This window comes from Notolabrus celidotus, chromosome 18 (assembly GCF_009762535.1).
Source record: "Notolabrus celidotus isolate fNotCel1 chromosome 18, fNotCel1.pri, whole genome shotgun sequence".
NCBI lineage: Eukaryota > Metazoa > Chordata > Actinopteri > Labriformes > Labridae > Notolabrus > Notolabrus celidotus.
In genome coordinates this window covers 15,885,416-15,908,853 of record NC_048289.1, presented here as the reverse complement: position 1 = coordinate 15,908,853, position 23,438 = coordinate 15,885,416, and the positions used below count along the sequence as shown (strand labels likewise).

General features: G+C 38.7%; 1 protein-coding gene across 1 annotated transcript; it reads left to right on the top strand.

Moving 5' to 3' along the window:
• Positions 1 to 23,222, top strand: cmn (calymmin). The gene is made up of 56 exons (XM_034707848.1): positions 1 to 34; positions 128 to 178; positions 395 to 439; positions 524 to 565; positions 742 to 792; positions 1,756 to 1,806; positions 1,898 to 1,948; positions 2,107 to 2,157; positions 2,326 to 2,376; positions 2,569 to 2,619; positions 2,711 to 2,761; positions 2,920 to 2,970; positions 4,353 to 4,403; positions 4,479 to 4,529; positions 4,651 to 4,710; positions 4,868 to 4,921; positions 5,005 to 5,052; positions 5,256 to 5,336; positions 5,413 to 5,463; positions 5,567 to 5,614; positions 5,714 to 5,758; positions 6,271 to 6,312; positions 6,423 to 6,464; positions 7,033 to 7,080; positions 7,164 to 7,226; positions 7,407 to 7,460; positions 7,552 to 7,644; positions 7,781 to 7,837; positions 7,948 to 8,385; positions 11,355 to 11,411; positions 11,560 to 11,613; positions 12,420 to 12,464; positions 12,573 to 12,623; positions 12,730 to 12,789; positions 13,344 to 13,397; positions 13,501 to 13,539; positions 13,647 to 13,703; positions 15,181 to 15,225; positions 15,335 to 15,373; positions 15,468 to 15,521; positions 15,884 to 15,952; positions 16,110 to 16,178; positions 16,361 to 16,426; positions 17,237 to 17,293; positions 17,438 to 17,485; positions 17,636 to 17,707; positions 17,786 to 17,857; positions 18,304 to 18,375; positions 18,463 to 18,534; positions 18,626 to 18,697; positions 18,808 to 18,870; positions 20,681 to 20,746; positions 20,825 to 20,863; positions 20,967 to 21,257; positions 22,684 to 22,740; positions 22,820 to 23,222. Exons 1-56 carry the CDS (start codon positions 22 to 24, stop codon positions 22,822 to 22,824), a joined length of 3,630 nt encoding a protein of 1,209 aa, XP_034563739.1. The 5' UTR covers positions 1 to 21; the 3' UTR covers positions 22,825 to 23,222.
• Positions 23,223 to 23,438: the final 216 nt, after the last annotated feature.

Here is a 23,438-nt window from a genome sequence, read left to right as displayed (position 1 = left end):
GGCCAGACCAATGGTCAACAAATGAAAGGAAATGGTATGTGTCCTTATTTAGAACATTAGTACACTCACACACACATACACAAGACATGAGCAGAAATAATGTTCAGTTTTAATTTGTATGTTCTAGGTTATGGTGCACAAGCTGGTGGATACAGCGGACAGAGAACTAAAGGCAATGGTATGTTGATCTGACGATGTATTATCCAAAAAGATGAATCACATCTGTCTGATTTCTGGAGGAGCCATTTGGGAAATTCCATCTGCTGTGTGAAAATAACGTTGTTACCAAAGAGTAGTGAGGTTATTTGAGGTTATTTAACATTGATGCTGTATTTCAAAGAACTACTCAAACACACCACATGAGCCTCATTGTGTTTCTCTTATTGGCTCTTAGGTTACGGTGCTGCAGCTGGACAGAGGAATGGAGCCAAACCCAATGGTGAGAAACCATTATAAGGGAAAGGAATTATTTTCATTTGTTTGCTCTGAATACAATGTGATGAAAAATGTGGTCTGGTTGCAGGTAATGGTGCTGCAGCAGGTGGACTTGGAATGAAAGGCAATGGTAATACTGCTGTGAAATGTCTGAGGCCATAGGTTTTGGATTTAAAAGTTTTGATACATTCTGATCTAGGAGGGCTGTTGATGCTTTAAAAACTATACTTTGTTGGTTATACTTTGCTGTAGTCTATCCTAACAATTATTAGCCTTAAAAAAGATGCACTGTTATCTCTGTTAAAGGATATGGTGTCCAAGCTGGCCCGACCAATGGACAACAAATGAAAGGCAATGGTATGAAAAAAAAAAAGTTATACTTTGCTCTAATTCATCTTAATGCATCTTCTACGGCCTTCCATCAAAACAACTCAACAATATATCCAGAACTCTGCACCCATACCTGCTCCTGTGACCACGTCATCCCTGTCCTCCAAAATCTCCACTGGCTCCCTATCAAACAACGCATACATTTTAAAATCCTCCTCCTCACCCACAAAGCACTCCATAACCAGGCCCCCTCTTACCTCACCAACCTGTTCCACCACCACACCCCCTCCCGTAACCTCTGATCCTCCAACGCCCACCTCCTCTCCCTACCACCTGACACCAAGCACCGAACCTGGGGGGGACAGAGCTTTCTCTGTCGCCGCCCCCACCCTCTGGAACGCCTTATCACTTAACATTTGAAACTGCCCCAACCTTTTCATCTTCAAATCACTCACCAAAACCCACCTATTTGTTTTTATTATTCTGTTGTTTTATATGATGTTCTATCTTTTGTGCAGCGACTTTGAGTTTTTAGAAAAGCGCTTTATAAATAACATGTACTATTGTTATTATTATTATTATTATTATTATTATTATTATTATTATTATAATAATAATAATAATAATAATAATAATAATAATAATAATAATAATATATATTTTTTTTAATGATGATTTGCCTAAAAAAGATGTATTGTTGTCTTTGTTAAAGGATATGGTGTCCAAGCTGGCCCAACCAATGGACAACAAATGAAAGGCAATGGTATGAAAACAATGTTCTAATAAGAACATGCATAAACACTATGAAAGGCAATGGTAATACTGCTCTGAAATGTCTGAAGCCATAGGTTTTGGATTTAAAAGTTTTGATACATTCTGATCTAGGAGGGCTGTTGATACTTTAAAAACTATACTTTGTTAGTTATACTTTGCTGTAGTCTATCCTAACAATTATTTGCCTTAAAAGATGCACTGTTATCTCTGTTAAAGGATATGGTGTCCAAGCTGGCCCGACCAATGGACAACAAATGAAAGGCAATGGTATGAAAACTGTGTTCTAATAAGAACACGCATAAACACACTAGCACACACTCTGAGCAACAACACAGTTTGAATGTTCTTCATCTGGCAGGCTATGGTGCACAGGCGGGTGGATATGGTGGACAAGCAACTAAAGGCAACGGTATTCAAATGTGTTTTGTTGGATCAAATATTAGGTTTGGGTTTAACATGCATTAGCTCTATTTTAATGACAAAATTGAAAAACTTTATGTTTTCATGATAGATAAATCTGTAGTCAAGGAAGAGTTGGAAAACGTTTTATGTGATCTATATTTGCAGGTAATGGCGCAGCAGCAGGTGCACAAAATGGACATGGAACCAAAGGCAACGGTAGTGTAGACTCTATAGCATTGTTATCAAAATATCTTCTTATGGATACCGGCCGAATATAAAAGAGAGTAGATAGTATCTAAAGCCATTGTCTGGATAGTTCTTAATATTTAGAGTCTGGTCTTGTAGGGTCAGCAAAAAAATGTAAATTGTGTCACATGTTTTAAGGTCAAGGAGCTGCAGCCGGCCCATCAAGCTACAATGGAGCAGGACCAAATGGTAACACATGTGAACTGTTTACAATGGAACTGGCTGCATGATATGTTTAGAGTTTATATTACACAACACATGTTTGTCTCTTTGTTTATGTGGCAAAATTAAAGGCAATGGTATGAAAACAAAAGTTATACTTTGCTGTAATCCATCCTAACAATTTGCCTTAAAAAAGATGCACTGTTATCTCTGTTAAAGGATATGGTGTCCAAGCTGGCCCGACCAATGGACAACAAATGAAAGGCAATGGTATGAAAACTGTGTTCTAATAAGAACACGCATAAACACACTAGCACACACTCTGAGCAACAACACAGTTTGAATGTTCTTCATCTGGCAGGCTATGGTGCACAGGCGGGTGGATATGGTGGACAAGCAACTAAAGGCAACGGTATTCAAATGTGTTTTGTTGGATCAAATATTAGGTTTGGGTTTAACATGCATTAGCTCTATTTTAATGACAAAATTGAAAAACGTTATGTTTTCATGATAGATAAATCTGTAGTCAAGGAAGAGTTGGAAAATGTTTTATGTGATCTGTATTTACAGGTAATGGTGCAGCAGCAGGTGCACAAAATGGACATGGAACCAAAGGCAATGGTAGTGTAGACTCTATAGCATTGTTTTTTTTGTTTTTTTTATGACTTTCAACTTTTATTTTAGAAAAACACAACAGCGGTAATATATGACACACATCTGTTTGTTACAAATAAACCCTACCCTACCCCACCCACACACAAAACCTTAACCTTAAAGGGTTCAGCAGGTGCTATCTTCTACAGTGGCTTAGCATAAAGGAACATAATAAATAATAAGATCCAATTGACATAAAAATAAAAAAACAATACAAAACCATTTCTAATTTTCACACTGGATCTTCATTCTGGCCTGTTAATCCCATCAAGATACATGGCCCACTTCAGAAGATATATTTCTGTTCTCTCCTGCATCCTATAAGACATCCTTTCGTATGCAGCTACTGTGCCCAGTTCAGTCAAGCAGTTCAAAAAAGAAGGTTCTCCCAGGGTCTTCCAATTCCTGAGGATAATCTGTCGTCCAGTCATAATAGCAGTTTGTATCCATTCGATCAGTGGTTTTTAAAAAGCAGATAACACTGTAGAAACTCCAAAAATGTAGAGCTTAGGACACAGTAATAATTGCCTTTTTACAACATTAACAATGTTACAATGAATCTTCCTCCAGTACTGATTATTCATGGGGCACGACCAAAGTACATGTACCAGGGTTCCTTCACCTACGCCACACTTCCAGCAAGTAGGCGAATCCTTTAAGCCAAGTCTAAAGAGCCTACTTGGGGTCCAATAAAACCGATGCAGAATTTTAAATTGGATAAGCCTCACCCTCAGATCCCTTGACACTATTCGAAAATTACTGACAATCTTAAGCCACTCCTGCTTATCATATGGTACCCCTAAATCTCTTTCACAGGAAATTTTAAGGGATGTGACAATGTTAACTCCTCCATAATCCATGAGCATCCTATAATATTTAGCGGCTTCATGACCTTCCCCCAATACCTTTATAATTTTATTTAACTTATCCGCTGACTTTGGAGACTGTATACTTGACCCAAAGAGCTTTTGCAACAAATGTTGTAGTTGGAGATATCTCCAGAATTGCATTTGGGGTAAATCATATTGTTGTTTTAGATCGTTGAATGATTTAATTGTATCAGCATAATACATATTTTCTAATATGAGGACACCTCTTTCTACTCACTCCTTCCAAATAAATACCTTTGTGTCAATATTTAGCTTGGGATTGGTCCAAATGCTAGAGGCCTTATTTAAGTAAGGGGACTCTGCATTGTTATCAAAATATCTTCTTATGGATACCGGCCATGTATAAAAGAGAGTAGATGGTATCTAAAGCCATTGTCTGGATAATTCTTAATATTTAGAGTCTGGTCTTGTAGGGTCAGTAACATGCTGCACTGAGTTCAAATCCTCTTTCCACTCTAGGCTATGGTGCTGGATCTGGTCGGCCCAATGGAAATGGAGTTAAAACAAATGGTAAGTCCTGCAACACCTGAACTTTAAAACACATATTTTGATAACTGAAATGTAAATGGTGTCACATGTTTTAAGGTCAAGGAGCTGCAGCTGGCCCGTCAAGCAACAATGGAGCAGGACCAAATGGTAACATTGTTGTAAACTGTTTACACTGGAACTGGCTGCATGATACGTTTAGAGTTTATATTACACAACACATGTTTGTCTCTTTGTTTATGTGACTTATACATGTCTTTGTGTGTAACAGGACATGGGGCAGGGGGGAGCAAAGCAATGAAAGCCTATGGACGACAACCTTATGGAGCAGGTAACTCAGCGTCTGCCACATTGCTGTCAGTTAAATAATAGGTATTAACTCTTATATAATATTGTGTGTGTGTGTGTGTGTGTGTGTGTGTGTGTGTGTGTGTGTGTGTGTGTGTGTGTGTGTGTGTGTGTGTGTGTGTGTGTGTGTGTGATTTAAGGCCAAGGAATGGGGATGGGAAGTCTGGGTGTTCCACAGCTTGCAAGAAACCAAGGTGTGTGAAAATGATGACACTGTACTCATTCAGCCACCTAATACACCACAAACCCACAAACAATAGCGTATTTATTTCTCCAGGATATGGCGGTAATGGTTACAATGGTCATGGAGCCCGGCCAATGGGAGGTGAGTCATACATAAGTCAGTCTGGATTATCAGTGCTTACAGGAGTTTGAAAGAAAATTAAATGTTCTGTACTAATATTTGTGTGTGTGTGTGTGTGTGTGTGTGTGTGTGTGTGTGTGTGTGTGTGTGTGTGTGTGTGTGTGTGTGTGTGTGTGTGTGTGTGTGTGTGTGTGTGTGTGTGTGTGTGTGTGTGGTACTTCTAGGCTACAATGGTGGTTTTGGGAGTGCTGGTTTGGGTCTGGGACCTCGGTTTGGAAATGGAGGAATGAAAGGACCAAAGCAAGGTACATCCCTGAGTCTGGTTATATTCATACTTTCATATTCTTCTGCAAAACCTCTTGACAGTGGATGACATTTCAGGCTATGGTGCTGCAGCCGGTGCCTCCAATGGACAAGGTGCAAAAAACAATGGTGAAGCTCTAATTAATACTTAATTTATCATATATTACATGCTTCAAAATGTGACAGGCCTCTTTTAAAATCATCTAAAATCCCTGTGTTGTGAATCATGAAGGTTATGCGGGAGCCAGAGCTCCTAATGGGAATGGAGCTTCAACAAATGGTGGGTCAACCTGCAATTCATGGGTTTTTTTTTTTTATAATTTTCTATTTCCATTTACAGCATAAGTCTAATACTCATGTTGTTTGTGAAACTATTCAGGTTATGGATACCCCAGTAGTGGAGCTACAAAGCAAACAACACCAGGTGAATGAGTATGGAAAATGCTTGCTCTTTAATGCTCCTGTGAGGAGCTTTTAACCTGCTATGAAACTAATGAAATTAATAATGATGCCCTTTTATGAGTTTCAAAAGCAAATGAAACCATCAGTGACAAGACTGACTCCCATTGAGTAAAACATTTCACTGTTAGAGGAAGCAGAATAAGATGGTAAGTCAGGGGTCACTACTCAAGAATGTACAAGATCAACTGAGAGGTATGGTGTCAAAGGGGGTGCAAAAATAAAAACAAACCACATGCTTTAATAATTATCGGATCCAAGTATAATATTGTTTTTCCAGTCTTGTCAGCTTTGATCCCTCTTTTTTTGTAATTTTCTTGGCTTTTTAAAGCTACATCCAGCCTTTGCAGCTAGTTATTTCAAAATCCCAATAAATGTGTGCTAATGGTAAGTTACTTGAGGCAAATTGGTTGAGTCAATGTTGTCAGACAAACTCTGATTTAACTGTTTGAGATCTTTTTTTTCTTTTTTTTTTAGGTTATGGCAGTTTGCCAAATGGTTATGGAGCCAATCCCAACGGTAAGATTGTCACTTTTTTAAAGACATATTTTGATTAAAATGCTGTTTGTTTTGTCAACATCTCCATCAAAAAGTAAAGTTCACTTTTTCCTTTCATTAATGTGTTTCAGGATATGGAGCCAGCAGAGGAGGCGCAATAAGACCCCAACAAGGTATCACTAAAAGTCAGAGGCGTGTCTACGGGGGTGGCACCCTCCAAAATCCTTGTCTCTGATCGTCTTTGTTAAAATCAACAATTAGGACTATGTTGAAACAGGCTTCCAATAGTTTTCCTTTCTGAAAATGTGTGTAAAATTCCTGCACCCATGTTTTATTGCTAAAAATACATTTATTTGCAACATTTGGGTATGGAAACATTGCCAGTAACAGTTGAACAGTGCGCAGGAGTTTTCTTGCAGTTTTTCAGGTACTTAAAATTGTAGCTGTGGACACACCTTCTTTTTGAGACCTTCAAGAGTTCAGCAGAATTTAAGAATGATTATATTTTCCTTTTCTTTTTTTTTGTTACTTTTAAAGCTACAATTATATACAGGAGTGTAACATCTGTATTTTAGGTATCTTTAAGTAGATAACACAGTTATAGTTTATGCCATCCAATTAACACAAGTCCAGACTCACCCTGGTTACAGTGTCACATACCATAATGTAAATATCTCACAAAATAATGTTTGACACACATATGATACCGATGTTTGTTTAATTAATTTGTTTAATCCCAAGGTTATGGAAATGGAGCTTTCTCTAATGGATATGGAGCAAAACCCAATGGTAACTGTTTAAACTTAGAGCGTGTAAATCTTCCTCAGTCTTCAGTGAAACGTTATATTCATGTAATGTAACTTTGACCCAAGGTTATGGAGCTGGAGCTGGAGCTGGAGCTGGAGCATCCAAAGGAAATGGAGCCAAACCCAATGGTAAAAAGAAAAGATTAAAAAGAAAAGATTACAGAATTGCCCTTTAATTGATTAATTGATTTTTTTAGTTCATATAATAAATATGCAAATAGAAATAACTCCCCATATGTCTATTGAATATTACTTTGTTTCATTTTTATTTACCAGTGTTGCTTACTTCTTATTCTATTTCTTTTCAAGGTCATGGAATTGGAAATGGTGCTGCACTCGGTGGATATGGAGGACCGCTCAATGGTTTGTTTAAGCTTTGAAATGTCAGAATTAGTTTGGAAACTCAAAAACAGATCTTCAATCACACCTTACATTTTGACACTGTTGTTTGCAGGATTCGGTGTTCCAAGCACAGGCTCAAAACCTCAGAATAACAAAGGAGTTGGAGCAGTGTCGCCAGGGGAAGGGGCTAAATCACTCGGAAATGGTGAGAATTTTGCCGCAGATGTACAACAAAATGCTACATTTGCAAGAATGTAGAAACTTAAAGAAGGAATGAGTCAGCAAAAAAGTTGATTTTGATTTAGAAGCATTCTTTTGCATTAAAATGTTGTGTTTTATAGGCTATGGTGGACCTGCTGGTGTACCTAATGGACAGTTGGCCAAGGTTGCTAATACTGGTAAATGTTCCTGTATATCCATGTATTCTGTGTCACATGTATCTTCATTATATCAAGTGTTGTTCTATTAAAATTGCGTTTGTTTCTCCCACATTTCTCTGTTTGTCCAGGTTACGGCATGATGCCTTATGGGAAAGGTTTAAAGAATGCAGGTGCGACCAATGGAAAGGGCCTCAAAGGTGAAGTTCTCTCTCCTGAGCAGCCGAGTGCTGCACCAGAGGAGGAAGTTGCCCCTCAACAAGCAATAACTCAGGATGCAGCACCCGTCCCCCCTGAGCCCACCAGCGGTATCTTAGTGATGGTGACACAAGACAAACATCAGATGCTGCCCTCACCTGTGCCTCAGGGGAAAAGCTACAAATACGCACCACTGATCCCTCTGGCTACACAAGAACCAGCACCAGTGATTCCTCTTTACACAGAGCCTGCACCTGAAGCCACGCCTGAAGCAGCACCCAAAGGTCCTAAGATAGTAACATCTGGACCTGCGCCAGTGGATCCCCAGACTGACCCAGCAGCACCAGAGCCAAAAGCAGTCGTCCCTGAAGGCAAGTACCCAAAACCTGATAGACTGTTAGACAATCCTTCCTCTTAATTAGACATTCTGTGTTTGTTTTTCATATCAAAAAACAAATATTTCTAACTTTCTTATGTTCTTTGATGAGAAAATTGTACTCTTTAAACTTGTATTAACATCAAATATTTGGGCTGTGTTGCAACAGGTCTCTGATGCAGCACATCACCTGTTTTTAGTACTTTAATCTGTAGAAAAATACTCTGCATAATAGTTCATTAGGATGCGTAGAGGAATGAGTCTATAAACAGACTATAGCAAACTGTCAAGACTACATTTATTGTCAATGTTACATAAGTTATTATTATTATTATTATTATTATTATTATTATTATTATTATTATTATTATTATTATTATTATTAGGTGTTGCCAATAAGTGCTGTCTTAGTTCATTCATCTGTGACTTTGCTTGTGTGTATTCTTATTGAGTGTTTAAAGAATTAAGCAAAGTCAGCCAGTGAGTCAGAGAAAGAATGAGGCAGACAGGAGATCTTTTATAACCAGGGTACACCATGTCCAGGTGTAGCTCATCCAGCTGATGACCCCCAGCCAGGACACGCCCCCTGCAACACAGCCATTGAGTTGCCTGGTGGCAGGGTTGTCAGAAAGGCAGTAAATAGATGCTATTGATTTGTGTGTTTGTGTGCACATACTACATGCCACCCCTGACACAAGTTAGGTTACCTTTTCAAAAACCACTGGAGTGTCTGAATACTACTCTATGTTAATGTGCAAGCTGTCACTTCTGTGTAACGTTTGTGCAGCATAGAAAAAAGTAGCAATTCCTAGCAGCGCTAGGAATGCTGGACAGGATCCAAGATATAAATATCCATGTCGTTTAACCCTCCTGTTATGTTCATTTCTCTGGAACAGCAATAATGTTCCTGGGTCAATTTGACCCGGTGCATATTCAATTATACAAAAGTGTCAGAACCCAAACAAATCCCAATGCTCATTTTTTTAAATCTAATTTAACTCAATTTCTAACCGTTTAAATCAATATTCAGTCCATTGGTGTTCTTTAATTCTCACAGATCATGATTCAATGAGGATAACTCACTTGTTTTTCATTTTAATGAAACATTTTCACTTTTTAATGTACATTGGAAAGCCCTAAATACAAATACAATAGTTTTATATGACATAGATTGTTGTTTATTTTATTTTACACTTTTTTATTTTCATGAAGTGATGTTGATAAATTAACACACAACTGCCAATATTTTTATGCTGCATTTAGCTGGTTTGGAAGGCATATATTACCTATAATAGACTTTAAAAAGGGTCAATTTGACCCCCAACATAACAGGAGGCTTAACCAGCCACATTAGCATAATAACCAAAACTAGTGTTCTAGCCACTTGGCGGGGTGTCAATATGACACAAAAGACATAATTACAAGAATTTATTTTTTATGATAGTGTTTTTTTTTGTTTCTTTTAATTCAAACATCTTTTTTCAGAAAACAACAACTGTTTTCAGTTTTCTGTGAACTGCTTTTTAATTTTTGTTCATGCAGCTTCTAGCTTACATTATGTTTGTCAGTGAAGTGTTGTTGCTTTTGATTCTGTTTTCTGCAGATGTCATGTTTACCACATGAATAGATGTGGTGTTACTATTATCCTGTAGTTTGTTTTTTTTTGTGTGAGGCAAGAATAGTAGTAATAAAACTCATGACATGTTCCTCTAAATGTTGATGAAATGTATGACCTCTAGGTTATGTGACTGGGGATGCTGTGCCTGAGCAAAAAGGTGCAGAGACAGATGTTCTTGTTGAAGGGGACAGTGACAGTGAAGGGGACGCTGCTCCTGAAAGCACCTTGAAAACCAAAGCTGTCCCTGAAACAGTGTCAGCTACAAATACAGATAGCATCGCCCCTGAAGAAGCGCTGGCTGTGGATGTGTCTGAGGTTACACCAGAGGAAACAAACATCAAGAGTAAGCCTCAGGCAGGACCTTACAGACCTGGGGTCAAAGGTCAATCTACAGGAGAAACAGGGGCAACTGGTAATAAAAATTAGGATCAGGATGATTTTAATAGTGCCTTGCTGCATGGGTAAATGTTGACTGAGTTCGGTGTTTGTCCTAACCCTGGGTCTGTTCAGTTTAAGGGTCTCACACTGCAGGAGTTGTGATGTTTCAGTGTTAAAAGGCTAGGATTCAGCCTCTGTAATACTTCAGTCATCTTAAATACATTCTGAATATTCATATTTACACACTATCAAGGCCCAAGAGGGAAAATGTAGTTACATTTTTCACGTACATGTTAGATTATAGGAGTAATAATAATGGAAGTATTACCTCAGAGTGAATCCTAGCCTGTGCTCATGTTTATAATTGTTGTATTGTTATTTGTGTGATGACATTCTGTTTGTGTCTGTGTCGCATGTTTTTGTCTCAGATAATTACAGATAACTGTAATCAGACTTGTTTTTATGTTTTCTTGTTGAAACCCTGTCCAAACATTCATATTAAGAGAATCAAGTTTGTCGCTTTTAAAGCAACATTTTGGGAAATTAGCCTTTTTTTCTGTGTTTCTGTGTGTTGTACAACTCCTTTATCAGTCATTATGCTAAGCTAAGCTAAAAGTCTCTTCTTTACGGACGAAGTATGAATCTTCTAGCTGGGTTAAATTTGAGAGAAAGCAATTTCCCAAAATGTCAAAGTATTCTTTTTACACTTGAAACAAGTTGAGAATCAACAAATTGTGTTCACTCCTTGGTTTAAAGTGTACCGTATGTAACTTTCTCTGTTGTTGACATTATTTAAAGTGTTAATATGATTCATTCAGTGCATGAGGTACAAAGTTTAAACTACTTATTTTTCTTCCTTTATTGTTGTTCAGCTATGTGTAACTGTGTGTAACACTTAAAAGGAAATTACTTAATGAACATGTCCAGCCAAACTCTGATCAAGGCTAACCTGTCCCTCTGATTTTCAGAGAATGGAGGAGTACCTACCATGTCCAAGGGACAGGGAGCTAAACCAGCAAACCCTGGTAAACATGATTCTCTTTCTTCTGATCAATAGATAAACTGACTGCTGAATTGTACTTGGAAAACTCAGTCAGGATATTTGCATAATTGTGTGTTTTGCAATGAATTTTGAATTTATGCTGGTCAACAATCTTTACACTGTTGCCCTAGACTGTGGACCATCGGGGGTGCCTAATGGACAATGGATGAAGATACCTCGACCTGGTAAAATGAGATTAATATATTTTAACACTGGCAATGAGTCTGCATTTAAACCACTGTGAAACAGCTAAACTGATCTGAAAAGCTTCAAAGGTTTAATGTGCATATTAATATATATGCTTTTAGAAAGCATTAAGCATAACTGGGATAGTTTTATACAGGGGTGATTCTTGGATTGGATGTTAAGGGGTGCTGAGCCAGGCAAGATAAATTTCACTGTTTTGTACATTTTAATGCAATTTCATTCCCACATTTGTGAAAGAAAAGTATAACATTTTTTGGGAAAAGTTTGTGACAAAACCACCAAATCTGATAAAGGTTATTTAAATGCTGAGCCACAGCAAAAGAGGAATGGATTGGAATCATAAAAGAAACATATGGTAACACTAATTTCTGGGGAAAGACAACTCATTTTGCTACAGCAGCTCCTCAACATACACATACTTACATTTCAACCAAGTACTGTATGGTTTTGAAACTTTTCTAGCTTGTTAAAAAGGACATACAGTCACAAAAATTAAAAATCTCTCTAATTTTAGGGGTGCTGGGATTCAATTTAGAGGTGCTTCAGCACTCCCAAAAAATGGTCTAGAAACATCTATGGTTTTATATAACAGAGAGCCTAGACCTGCTCTTTTTGGAAAGTGTCTCGAGATGATTCCTATGAAATCAATACTGTTTATTGATTGATTGATTTTAAGTTGTTATATAGACTATTTTAAAAGGGTCAAACTTCATATCAAACAACTGATTACATGTTACAAATCAGATGAAAAAAACTCACTGTGTATGTTGTTTCCTCATTTAAGGTTATAATGGCGGTGCGGGAGCTTCTGCTGGCACAAACACCAAAGGTACTCCAGTGAATCTGTTGATGTCACAACACAACATGCTCTGCAGAGATCAAAATCACCTGTTTCTTTAATATTTATCATTGAAGAGATTTTTGAATTTCTTTTGAGGTTATGGAGCAGGAGCTGGTGTTCCCAATGGATATGGTTCTAAACCCAATGGTACTTGATGTCACATATTTTGAATTTTATTATTGTGCAGTTGGTAATGATTTTTTCATGAATGATGATTCTTTTTTTTAATGTTTTTGATATTGTCCTTATCTAGGGTATGGTGCGAGTGCAGGGGGGTATTTAAATGGAGGAGGAGCCAAAGCAAACAAACCAAGTAAGGAGCTTCATAAAACATTATTGTGCATGTATTCCGTGAAATGCATGAGCATTACAACATTTTTTATTTTCTGGGGCGCTGGTGGCCTAGTGTTCTAAGCGCCCCACATACAGAGGCAATAATCCTCCTCACAGAGGTCGCAGGTTCGATTCCAGCCTCGACCATTTACTGCATGTCTTCCCCCTCTCTCTGCTCCCCACATTTCCTGTCTCTCTTCAGCTGTCCTATCCATAAAGGCAAACATGCCACAAAAAATATATACATATTATTTTCTTTTGATGCCAAACATTTCTTGAACCTGTGCTAACACAGTTTGAAGAGGTACACGATGGCCTCTGCATTAGGGCTGGCAAATACTGTATAAGAGATAACACATTACTGTATATCCTGTCGCTATTGTAATTCTGTTTGCTGATTTGTAATGCCATGGAGTTATTCTTCATTCATATATAACTATGCAGAACGTTTTTGTACTCATACTCTCCTTTGCTGTGATTTCAACTTAATAGTAAACACTATATTCATCTCAACCAAACTTTGTTTATCCAAAGGTTACGGAGCAGGAGGCTCCACTGCCCCTGGACTGAACAATGGATATGGAGCTGGTAATGTTTCCTAATGATGTAAAAAAAAAAAAAAAAAAAAAGCATAGCAATTAACGTGTTCATGGTTCTATGGTTTCATGGTACTTTTCTGTTGTGTCTGCAGGACTTGGTTATCCTTATGCAGGGAAACCTCAGATACCAAGTGAGTGCTCCTTAGCTGAAGATAATTAATCCCCATGGGTCATGATGTTAATTATGTTTTCAAGTGTGGAGTGTTTTTTCACTTCATTTTGTTGTGTACGCTATAAGGTTATGGACAAGGAGCATACCTAGGAGCTGGATATGGAAATGGAAATCCTCATGGAGGTGAGTTTATAAAAGAAATGCTTGAAACATTTCACATCATTCAACATGTAAACGGATTAAAGGGAGATCTACAGCACATTCTCTGAGGAATGTTTGAATAGTTACATACAGTCTACTATGTGCAGTCAATAGTTATCTCAAAACCCTGAATCAGACATCAGAATTTGCGTAAGAGGGTTTCGAAATCATTCCACAGACTTTGTTCTTTGACCCAATATGAGTAAGTAATCTCTGTTAAGGAAAAATAAAAGAAACCTCAGAAAGAGCATTAGACTAGGACTAACACAGGACTAACAAAACAATTACAGTACAAATCCTATATATAACGAGTTTAGATTAAAATATGTCTTTTTCTCAGAGTATGCAGGTCAGGGTGAAGCAGGCGTACACTAACCTTGTTTAAAAGCTGAATCCAGAGAGGATTTAATTAACTACAAATGGAGGCCTATTAGCTCAGCATACCTACCTACCTGACAGAACATGCAACACAGTTCCTGGTTCAGGCTCTTGTAATGTCACGCATTGACTACTGCAACTCCCTACTGGCAGGCCTCCCTGCATGCACAGTTAAACCTCTGCAAATGATCCAGAACCCAGCAGCATGTCTGGTCTTCAACCAGCCTAAGACAGCTCATGTCACTCCCCTGCTCATTTCGCTACACTGGCTTCCAGTTGCAGCTTGCATCATATACAAAACTCTAATCATCACTTACAAAGCGGTAACCAAAACCGTTCCAGTTTACCTGGAACCCCTCATCCAGGTCTACTGCCCCTCTTGCTCGCTACGCTCAGCCTCTGAAAAGCACCTAGTGCCTCCAGCACACAAGGCCTCAAAATCACTAGCTCGACTCTTCTCTTCTGTTGTCCCTAAATTGTGGAATGAATTGTCCAACTCCATTCGATCTGCAGAGTCCCTCTCTACTTTCAAAAGACAGCTAAAGACCCAGCTCTTTAGGAAGCACTACGCACTTAGCTAGACTGTTCTCCACTGTTGTCCCCAGTGGAAGACCATGTCTTCCAGCTACAGTTGACTCGCACTGTCCTGCTCTACTCTGGGAATCTGTGTTCAGCTCTTGAGTGACCCAGCACTTGGTACTTTGGTCATTATTGTGGTGATGACAAGTTAATTGTTGATGATGATAATAGAAGGTCTTAAATTCTTTGGTTGCTTCATTGTAGATGTTCCTTATTTTACAAAAAAATATAGTAAAAAAAAAATTCTTTATTAACTTTTGTGCATTGCCTTTACACTGCTTGGCAGTACCTGCATCCAAATGGACTTGAAGCACTTTGTTACTCTCACTGACCGTGTTTCCTCTTGTCTAGATTTTTGCTTGTGTTATTCTTGTTCTCGTATGTATGTCACTTTGGATAAAAGCGTCTGCTAAATTACATTGTAACAGTGTAACATTGTAACATTGTCGCATACAAGATCAAATTCAAGGACCTAAAGAAGTTCATGATTTCTTGTTTTCAGGATATGGGAATGGCTATGGTGCCGGTGTGCAGCCAGATTTAGCCAGTAAGAACCATTATGCTAATTTATGGAGTGTTTAATAAAAAAATTTTTTTGTTTACAACAGTTTCATTCTATGTGACTCACAATTGAAGTCAACTGTATTTTTTTCCAGGTCTTGGGCAAGGTGCATCTACTGCTAATGGTAAATCAGGTATGTCATGGCTTGCAAGTTGGGCTAAAAATAACTTTCAGATCGGGTGAGTACAAATAATGAACTATTGTCCGCTTTCCTGCTCATTCCTCAGGTGCCAAGCAAAGTCCTTATAGTGGAGCCCCAGTGATTCCTGCTGGACTAGATGGTAAGAGGATGTAAAAATATGACTTAAGCACAAGTGAAAAGTGAGATTATCCAGTAAGAAGGATAATCCAGAGTATAATCTACTTGTGGGGGAGAAAACTACACAGCTACAGTAACCAAACATCAGTGATAGTCTTACCCTTTGCAAGATAGGGGTAAAACTATTATTGACATTACATTATTTGACATGTTGAGTGTTTTTAAACAGACATACAAAGATAAGAGAGGCTGGAATTCATAATCCTGATAATCAACACATTTTGAGCTCATTAGAAAATCTCTCAGGTCTAGTTTGCAGGTCGGTCAGTGTGTTTGCGTCACTGTAATGCATAATGCATAAACATTGCTTGTGTACTCACACAGGAATGAGTCAGTTGGAGCCTCAGTCTGCTGGCTTCGGTCCAGGTGGAAAAAGTGGCAGCATGTATGGTGGTATGTATAACGAAATCTCTTTAATCTGTCTTTATTCTTTAGAGCAAAACACAGGAGAGCCCTGTTTAGAAAATCACTCCAAGAAACCACACTTATATGCAATATAACCTGAACTCAAACATTATTAATGCAGACAAATCTTTCTGTAATGTTTCAGGGATGGGTGGCTTGCATAACGTAGGTCAGCCCCTGGGAATGGGTGCAAAGAAATCAAACGCTAAGTATGGTGAGTGCTCCTCTGTTTTAAAATGTAGCTTGGAAAGGACAAAGAGTTATTTTAAGGCTTCACAAGTTTAAAGTATAACTCTCATTTAATCTGAAACCTCCTCAAAGTATGTGAATTTCTCATCAGCATCTATTTGCCAGCCAACTTTGATCTCTGCTCACTGATTGGTCGCTCTATTTCAGGCATTGGTGGGTTGCAGTTTGGTGGGCAGCCGCTCAGTAGAGGGACAAACGGTGGTGGAAGTTATGGTATGTCTGATACTATGACACCCTGTCCTTTCATGTAGGACTTATTTTAACCTTCCTGTTTTGTTCCGGGTCAGATTGACCCCTTTCAAAATTTAAAAAGAATTTAAAAATAGTTTTTAAAAAAATCGGTATGAAACTTCTTCAGCTTGGCGTTATTAGCGTAATCAACATACAAAATAAAAATAGTTCACTTTCACATATTTGCAACCCCCCCTGCATGTTTATATTACACAGATACTGTTCGTGGGTCAATTTGACCTGGCAGTCAAAGTGGACCCTAAAAGGAGTCAGAAGTGTCCAATACTATTTGTTTCTTTGCAACTGTGTGACATGTTTCACCCCACCTTCTCTGTCCCTGTGGGCAAACCCCATCCACACTGAGGGGACACTCAGCACAGGAGGGGCAAAACATATCAAGATTCTTTGCAAGGGAGTCCTACCAACATTTTACTAAGTTTTAACATGAATATTCATGAAAAACAAGTGAGTTATCCTCATTGAACCATGATCTGGGAGAATTAAAGAACACCATTGCTCTAAATATTGATTTAAATGGTCAGTAATGGAGTTAATAATGAGATTAAAAAAATGTTTATTGGGATTTTTTGGGGTTCTGACACTTTTGGATAACTAAATATGCCCCGGGTCAAATTGACCCAGGAACATTATTGCTGTTCCTGAGAAGTGAATATAACAGGAGGGTTGAAGTGCATGTTCATCTAATCTTCGTGCATGTGTGTTGATTGAACCAACGTGTCTCCTCATAACTATCACAAAGAACTACAACAACTTTTTTTTTTTTTTTTTCAGGATATGGTGGAGGCCCCTATCAACCTGCTGGTAACGGCAAATCGTCTGGAAAATATGGTGAGTCATTTGTTTTAAGTCTTAAAAACAAGCAGAGTTTAATGTTTGGAAAAGAGCCCCCAAGATGGAAGCTAACCAAAGATGAACCTATTTTTGTTATCTGTAAAGAGAAATTAATGATGTTCTTTCTCAACATTCGTGTAGGTGGTCAGGGTGCCGGCATGGGAGGGAATCCTGCATCAGGAAAATATGGTCAGTATGATGAGTCATGAAGGTTTTTTTTCGCTGATATTGTTGCATTCACTGCAGAAGACAATCAAGATATTTTAACACGTTTCAACTTGACTCTGAAAGGATTACTGAAAGCTGTACAAGCATCTGTTTCCCCTCCTTCTCTCTCAGCATATGGTGGACTCTCTAATGGTGGGCAGCTTCTTGGTCATGGAAGTAATGGACATACAGCCGGCAAATATGGTAAATAATCTCCAGTTTCTTATAAGGGATTTTCTCGTCAGTACCAAACCCTTAACTGTTTTCCAAACTCCTCTACAGGTTATGGAAGAATGCCCTATGAAGCTCACCCAGCAAGACTGAGCCCTGAAACTAAATCCAGTGGCCAATATGGTAATACAAAAATAGATACTTGTAGTAGTGGAAAAGTCTCCTCAGTGTTTCTGAATGTTTACTTTTAAGCTACTAGGAACAGATTACCAAGCCAGCTTAGCATAAACTGGAAACAAAGAGAACCAGCGAGCCTGGCTGATTAACATGCCATGTCTCGTTTGTTACAGCTCTCAACACAGTAAGAGTTTAGCAAACAACACGTATGTACCTCAAGAGATTTATTGTGTTTTTCTAATGCTAAGCTAAGTTAGCTGACTCCTGGTAGTGGCTTCATATTTACTATGCAGCCATGATTAAACCATGAAAGTGTGAATATGAAAAATAAAACAGGTTACACTTTGCTACATCAGCAGTTTAAGTCTAAGATGAGAAACTATTGGCTGGTTTCTGTTGAAATACATAATCATGCAGATGTGCGTTTTTATGAATTTAAAATTTTCTTACAGCACCAGCTGCAGCACAGTATCAGCCTACACCTCTTGGACTTGGACAGAATGGAAAATTAACAGGCAGTTATGGTGAGATTTATCAAACATGACAACAGTCTTCTAATTCTCATTTGTGTGCTCATTAGTTTAACATGTCATCTCTGTGTGGTTGCAAAGGTGGTGGTGAAGTTCCATACGCACCTCAAGCTCTCGGTTTTCAGGGTCAGGCGAAATCTTCGATGAAATACGGTGCAGTGTCTTTCATTTATTCTCATACCAACATTTTGTCCCTTTGTGTTAAGAACTTATTTTTACTGAGTATCTTATCTTCACCTCTCAGCAGGTAACCAAGGACCATACCAGTCACAACCTCTTGAAGCTGCACCCGAAGCCATACCTGGTGGAGAATATGGTACTCATGGTGTTTATTGTCCCATATTGCTTGATCAGTTGGGTTATAAATGTAAAACAAACAAAAAAAAAAAAAAAACAATGCATGAATCAAAATTTTGTCTCAAACAGAGACAGCTGGTTTGTCATATGAGCCCCTGCCTGTGGAGCCAGATTCAGCCAGGAAATCCTTCTGTAAGTTGCACAAGTATGGTATGGAAGCTCAAAGAGGACATGCATCAATGCATTTTATTTACTTGCTTTCCTCATTAGTGACTGTTTTCTCATGATCTTGGTTCATTTGAGAGAACTTTAGATAACACAACTGAAATTAACCTATCAGGAGAAAGCAAAATAAATACAGTGGGGCAAAAAAGTATTTAGTCAGCCACTGATTTTGCAAGTTCTCCCACTTAGAAAGATGAGAGAGGTCTGTAATTTTCATCAGAGGTACACTTTTTTTCACATTTATCTGTGAATTATGGTGGAAAATAAGTATTTGGTCAATAACAAAAGTTCAACTCAATACTTTGTAACATAACCTTTGTTGGCAACGACAGAGGTGAAACGTTTCCTGTAAGTCTTCACCAGGTTTGCACACACTGTAGCTGGTATTTGGGCACATTCCTCCATGCAGATCTCCTCTAGAGCAGAGATGTTTTGGGGCTGTCGCTGGGCAACACGGCCTTTCAACTCCCTCCAAAAATATTCTACGGGGTTGAGGTCTGGAGACTGGCTAGGCCACTCCAGGACGTTGAAATGCTTTTTACGGAGCCACTCCTTCGTTGCCCGAGCGGTGTGTTTGGGATCATTGTCATGCTGGAAGGCCAAGCCACGTTCCATCTTCAATGCTCTCACTGATGGAAGGAGGTTTTGGCTTAAAATCTCATGATACATGGCCCCGTTCATTCTTCCCTTAACACGGATCAGTCATCCTGTCCCCTTTGAAGAAAAACAGCCCCAAAGCATGAGGTTTCCACCCCCATGCTTCACAGTAGGTATGGTGTTCTTGGTATGCAACTCAGCATTCTTCTTCCTCCAAACACGACGAGTTGAGTTTTTACCAAAAAGTTCTATTTTGGTTTCATCTGACCACATGATTTTCTCCCAATCCTCTTCTGGATCATCCATATGCTCTCTGGCAAACTTCAGACGGGCCTGGACTTGTACTGGCTTAAGCAGGGGGACAAGCCTGGCGCTGCAGGATTTGAGTCCCTCTCGGCGTAGTGTGTTACTGATGGTAGCCTTTGTTACTTTGGTCCCAGCTCTCTGCAGGTCATTCATCAGGTCCCTCCGTGTAGTTCTGGGATTTTTGCTCACCGTTCTCATGATCATTTTGACCCCACGGGATGAGATCTTGCGTGGGGCCCCAGATCGAGGAAGATTATCAATGATCTTGTATGTCTTCCATTTTCTTACAATTGCTCCCACAGTTGAGTTATTCACACCAACCTGCTTGCCTATTGTAGATTCACTCTTCCCAGCCTGGTGCAGGTCCACAATCTTCTTCCTGGTGTCCTTCGACAGCTCTTTGGTCTTGGCCATGGTTGAGTTTAGACTCTGGCTGTTTGAGGCTGTGGACAGGTGTCTTTTATACAGATAACGAGTTCAAACAGGTGCCATTAATACAGGTAACGAGTGGAGGACAGAAGAGCTTCTTAAAGAAGAAGTTACAGGTCTGTGAGAGCCAGAAATCTTGCTTGTTTGTGGATGACCAAATACTTATTTTCCACCATAATTTACAAATAAATTCTTTAAAAATCCTACAATGTGATTTCCTGGATTTTTTTTCTCATTTTGTCTCTCATAGTTGAAGTGTACCTCTGATGAAAATTACAGACCTCTCTCATCTTTCTAAGTGGGAGAACTTGCAAAATCAGTGGCTGACTAAATACTTTTTTGCCCCACTGTAGATGTGAAAATGCACGGCTACTTAAGGCTTCCATACAATAGCGCTAAAAATGTTCCTCTTCTTATCTTTTCTTTTTCTCCTCCTATCTCTCAGTGAAAGGAGAGGTACCTACTCCAGGAGTTGCAGTTGAAGGCGAGGGGATGTCCATTGATAGATATGGTCAGTATATTTCTGCATGTTTGTTTCTCTTTTGGCATCACTACATTCAGTTAATGTTTGAATGTTTGTCTCTTTAAGAAAACGTGGGCTATATAAATGGTCAAGTGCAGCCAGAAGGTAAAACTAAGAACACAGATTCATTCAAAAAGAATAACTGTGTGTATATGTTTCATTTACATTAACCGTTCACTAACAACCTTCTTTTCTTCTGTCCCTCCAGTTGTGAATTTCCCAGCAGTCCCTACTCCCGGCCCCACCCTGGCTTACCCCTCTGCTCCATCCTATCTGCCTGTGGAGTCCTCCTTCACACCTGATGTTTTAACCGGACTGAATGTTGAGGACTTACCTGATCCTGTAGGAACTACCAGCCTCGCCTTTGACTCCGCACCTTCCACAGAAACGCAGGGCGAGGTTCAGGTGCCTGAACAACCTGATGATCAACAGCAGCTCCCACGTCAGATACACATCCAGCAGCATCTCAAACTGCATTTTCACCAACAAAGCAAGCCAGGTAGGGTTTAAGTACTGTCACCTAAAAGACTCCAGCATAGTGTTAAGAGAGAATGGGATGGTCAGTTCCAACTATATGGATCATGTTGTAAGGCTGCTGGTGGCTTTCTTTGTATCTAAATGTTGCACATTTACTTTTGTTTGTACTTTTAATTGTATAAAAATAGTTCACACATTGATTTCATTAAACAAGTAATTTTGTCGGTACTTTTGTTTGTAACTCTTGGCTAGCATCATTCTTACAAGTCACTTAAAGTAAAAGCTTATTATATTGATCTGTTGCCACTCTGTTGTGCTAATTTTTAAAAGGTATTAAGTTATTATTAAGTTAGTAGAATATAAAATCTGTATGATACTTTAACGTTAGTTTAGTGAAGATAGAGAGGGGAAAGAAATGCTGTTCATTTATGAGTATGTGCACATACTTCATGCCCCCCTCTGCATGAGTCAGGCCCCAGTTGGGTCCAAATAAAGTCTGGACACGCCCCTAAGTAAGGCTAAACAATTAGGTGTCACTTCAAATATGCAATTAACATATGTGTTTTGACAACAGAGAGTGGTCTCCTGGGTAAAAGCTTTTTATGTTGCCTTTAAACACATTAGTGCTGTTTACATTTCCCGTTTGCTTAAGTTGCTACACAAGGATTGTGCTGCTTCAAAGATAAAGTTTTTTTGGAAAAGCTCACTGCTGAGAGTTGAATGAGAAGATCAATATTCCTCCCATGTCTTTACCATAGCCTGTATAAAATATGGACGTAGTTTCCGTGATGTCACTCATCTGTTCCTGAGCGCTGTTTTGATGCCAATCGACGGCGGCAGCCATATTGGAAATGCGGAATTCAACCAGGCAGAGTGTGACGTAAAGGGGTGGAGTTTGAGCCTCCTAGCCAACAGCTATGTGTTCCTGATCAGGAGTCAAGTCAGTCATGTCCTTATTTGGGCAAAAACTTGTAATCCTAATATCTTCTGAACCGTCGCGTTAGAAAAAAATTCACCCCCCTTACAGTGTGTGCCGATAGAGAAATCAGCTAAGTAGAGCCAAGCTGTTTTTTGAACCAGGCTGTAAACATGTTTATTAATGTTGCAAAGATCATCTTTTTCCCATTCATGTCTATGTGGTTTCCGGTGTTTCTGCAACCAGCCTAAAGTGGATTCTCGATGAATTGCAGTTTATAACATCGTTGCTTTGTCTGTACAGTTACTGTTAAGTCACAGCAAATAATTGTTAAGATTAGCTTAGCATAATGACCAGAAAAAGGAAAACAGTTAGCCTGGCCTCGGGTAAAAAAAATGTGCCTGGCAGCACCTTTAAAGCTCATTAATGAGCATGCTATATCTTGTTTGCTCAATCTGTGCAGATAAAAAGTGTATCAAGAAGGTTACAAAGTTTTGCTCTTGAAGTTTAATATTTTTATTTCTGTTGACAGGAGCAAAGAATGGCAAATATGACTTGAATGGCTTCTTTGGGAATGGTGGCTATCAAGGTAAGACTCCTTTTCCTGTTAGCTGTACTTCTCTCAACCATCCCACTCATTGTAACACTCTGGTCTTTTTTCCACACAGGTTAACCTTGCTGACAACGACAAGTATTACCTGCCGTTGTATATTTATATATATATGTTTATTAATTATATTCTTTTTTGTCTGAGAAATAAATAGTCCTTGTATTTGTGTTGGTTTGTAAAGATGAAACAACATTTATAATAAGCATTAAGATTTTTTTTTATGCTGTTTGTTTTTTATGCGTCCTGCACTTATTGTTTACTGTACATTCAATCATTCATAACAGAGATGGAGTCAGTGCTTTTGATTGAACCTTTGCCTCATGTTGTCAACTCAAAATAATCCTGTAAAATGCAAATCAGTCTAATTTATTATGCATGGGAAATAGTTTTTTACTAATTGTAGCAAGCATCTGTTTATTGTTGTACAGAAGTTGAGTTAATAAAATAATCATGAATACAAACAGTGAGAAATGTAGCTTGACTCATTTAAAGTTGTGTGTTTCTGTATGTTCTTGAAATGTTTTAAACCCCAGGTCAAAATGACTCTAGCACTAATGCTTACTCCCTAACAGAGCAAAAACTAGTTTTCAGTTTGTAAATTGGGAATACAGAATAAATAAACGCTAACCATGAAGCTGAGGTGTGCGTCAGTTATGAGCCACGACAAGGAGCAGCTG